At 31.3% G+C, this 1,439-nt stretch overlaps 1 protein-coding gene across 1 annotated transcript in view; it reads left to right on the top strand.

Moving 5' to 3' along the window:
• Positions 1–651, top strand: part of LOC108972215 (rabankyrin-5) — a 163,555-nt gene extending 162,904 nt beyond the window's left edge. The window contains exon 7 of the mRNA XM_018938736.1: positions 421–651. Within this exon, the coding sequence (XP_018794281.1) occupies positions 421–559 (139 nt within the window). The 3' untranslated portion in view covers positions 560–651. The remainder of the gene's footprint in view (positions 1–420) is intronic.
• The last annotated feature ends 788 nt before the right edge of the window (positions 652–1,439 follow it).

The following is a 1,439-nucleotide window of genomic DNA, read 5'->3' as shown; positions in this document are numbered from 1 at the left end:
AATCGGTTGTATAGAACTTGAGGTAATGCCGGTAAAGTGTGGAAAAAAGTAGTTTCGAGAAAAACGTGTTTAAAAAAGTGAGTCAATTTTAGGCAGTCTAAGTCCTTTATTAGTGCGCTAGGTACTGCGTCACTAAATTAACTGTAGCTCTTAAAATAATTTTAATTTTTAAAAATCCTTTTGAAGGACATGCTCTTAAGTGTCTAAACTTTAAATATAGGAAAAAAATCGAAATTTCAAACTTCTAGAGTAGAATACCCCTTTATGACTATTCACGTATTCTTTTGTCTCATATTAACTTTTCTTTGTAAATATTTTGATAACATAATGAGCAGAGATCTACCGAATCGAAGATAGATACATACATATGTATATATAAAAAGTAAGAATATTATTAAAATAAATACATTTATGTTTTAGCCGTCATTGCGGACGAGTTTTATGCTCCAAATGCTCAAACAACGATGTTCCAATACTAAAATTTGGTTTGAATAAACCCACTCGTGTATGCTGCACTTGCTTTAATGTTTTGCAAGGAGGAAAACCTACTTTACAATGAACAACAGCACTGCATTTAAACTGTTCACTTATATATTTAAATCATATTTTTTTCGAAATGTATATAACAATTAAAATAGCATGTTTTTTATTTATAACCCATAACAAATAAATATATTTATAAAATAGAAACTACTAATATTGAAACTCAATTTTTTTTTGATGTAGTGAATCTTAATTAGTGGAGAACTGAAATTTTAATTATTATGTTAAGAGTTATGTTGCCATACATACATTGTATGTATTTCTATACTGGGTAGTCTTTTCGTATTTTATCAATAGATGCCGTTGCAGTCGTAAATAGCCGGCGCTACCAATCACATTGTGTCATACCATATCTTGCTGAAAAGGTGAGCTTCATTCAACCAAAAAAATTTTAATTTGGGGAAGTTGAAAAAAAGTTACATCTGTTCAAAAATTGATGAAATACCATATCGTGCTGGAAAGGTGAGCTTCATTCAACCAAAAAAATTTTAATTCGGGGAAGTTGAAAAAAAGTTACATCTGTTCAAAAATGGATGAAATAAATTAATAAATTCGCTATATTTTGAAATTTTTGTATAAAAAAGAAAAGAATGCTACGCAAGCCACCAATGAAATTTGTGAAGTTTGCGGAGACGACGCTGTATAAGTTCGAGTAGCACAGCAATGGTTCGGTCGCTTCCGTTCTGGAAACTTCGGAATTTGGATTTACACTGAATGAAATGAAAGTTTTACCCCGAAAAATGGCAAAAAGTGATCCACCAAAATGGTATATATTTATATAAATGTGGCAACGCCGTATTCACCGCTTATAAGCAACCCTTTGCTACGTTTACAATACTATCCTTTAGCAACGCTGCACTACCTTTTTTCATTCTAGCTGTAAGCAACCCGTTTCC

The sequence above is a fragment of the Bactrocera latifrons genome, unplaced genomic scaffold, assembly GCF_001853355.1.
Source record: "Bactrocera latifrons isolate USDA-ARS-PBARC rearing strain unplaced genomic scaffold, ASM185335v1 scaffold_386, whole genome shotgun sequence".
NCBI classification, from domain to species: Eukaryota; Metazoa; Arthropoda; class Insecta; order Diptera; family Tephritidae; genus Bactrocera; species Bactrocera latifrons.
The sequence above is the reverse complement of the archived record's forward strand: the minus strand, read 5'-3'. Positions and strand labels throughout refer to the sequence as shown.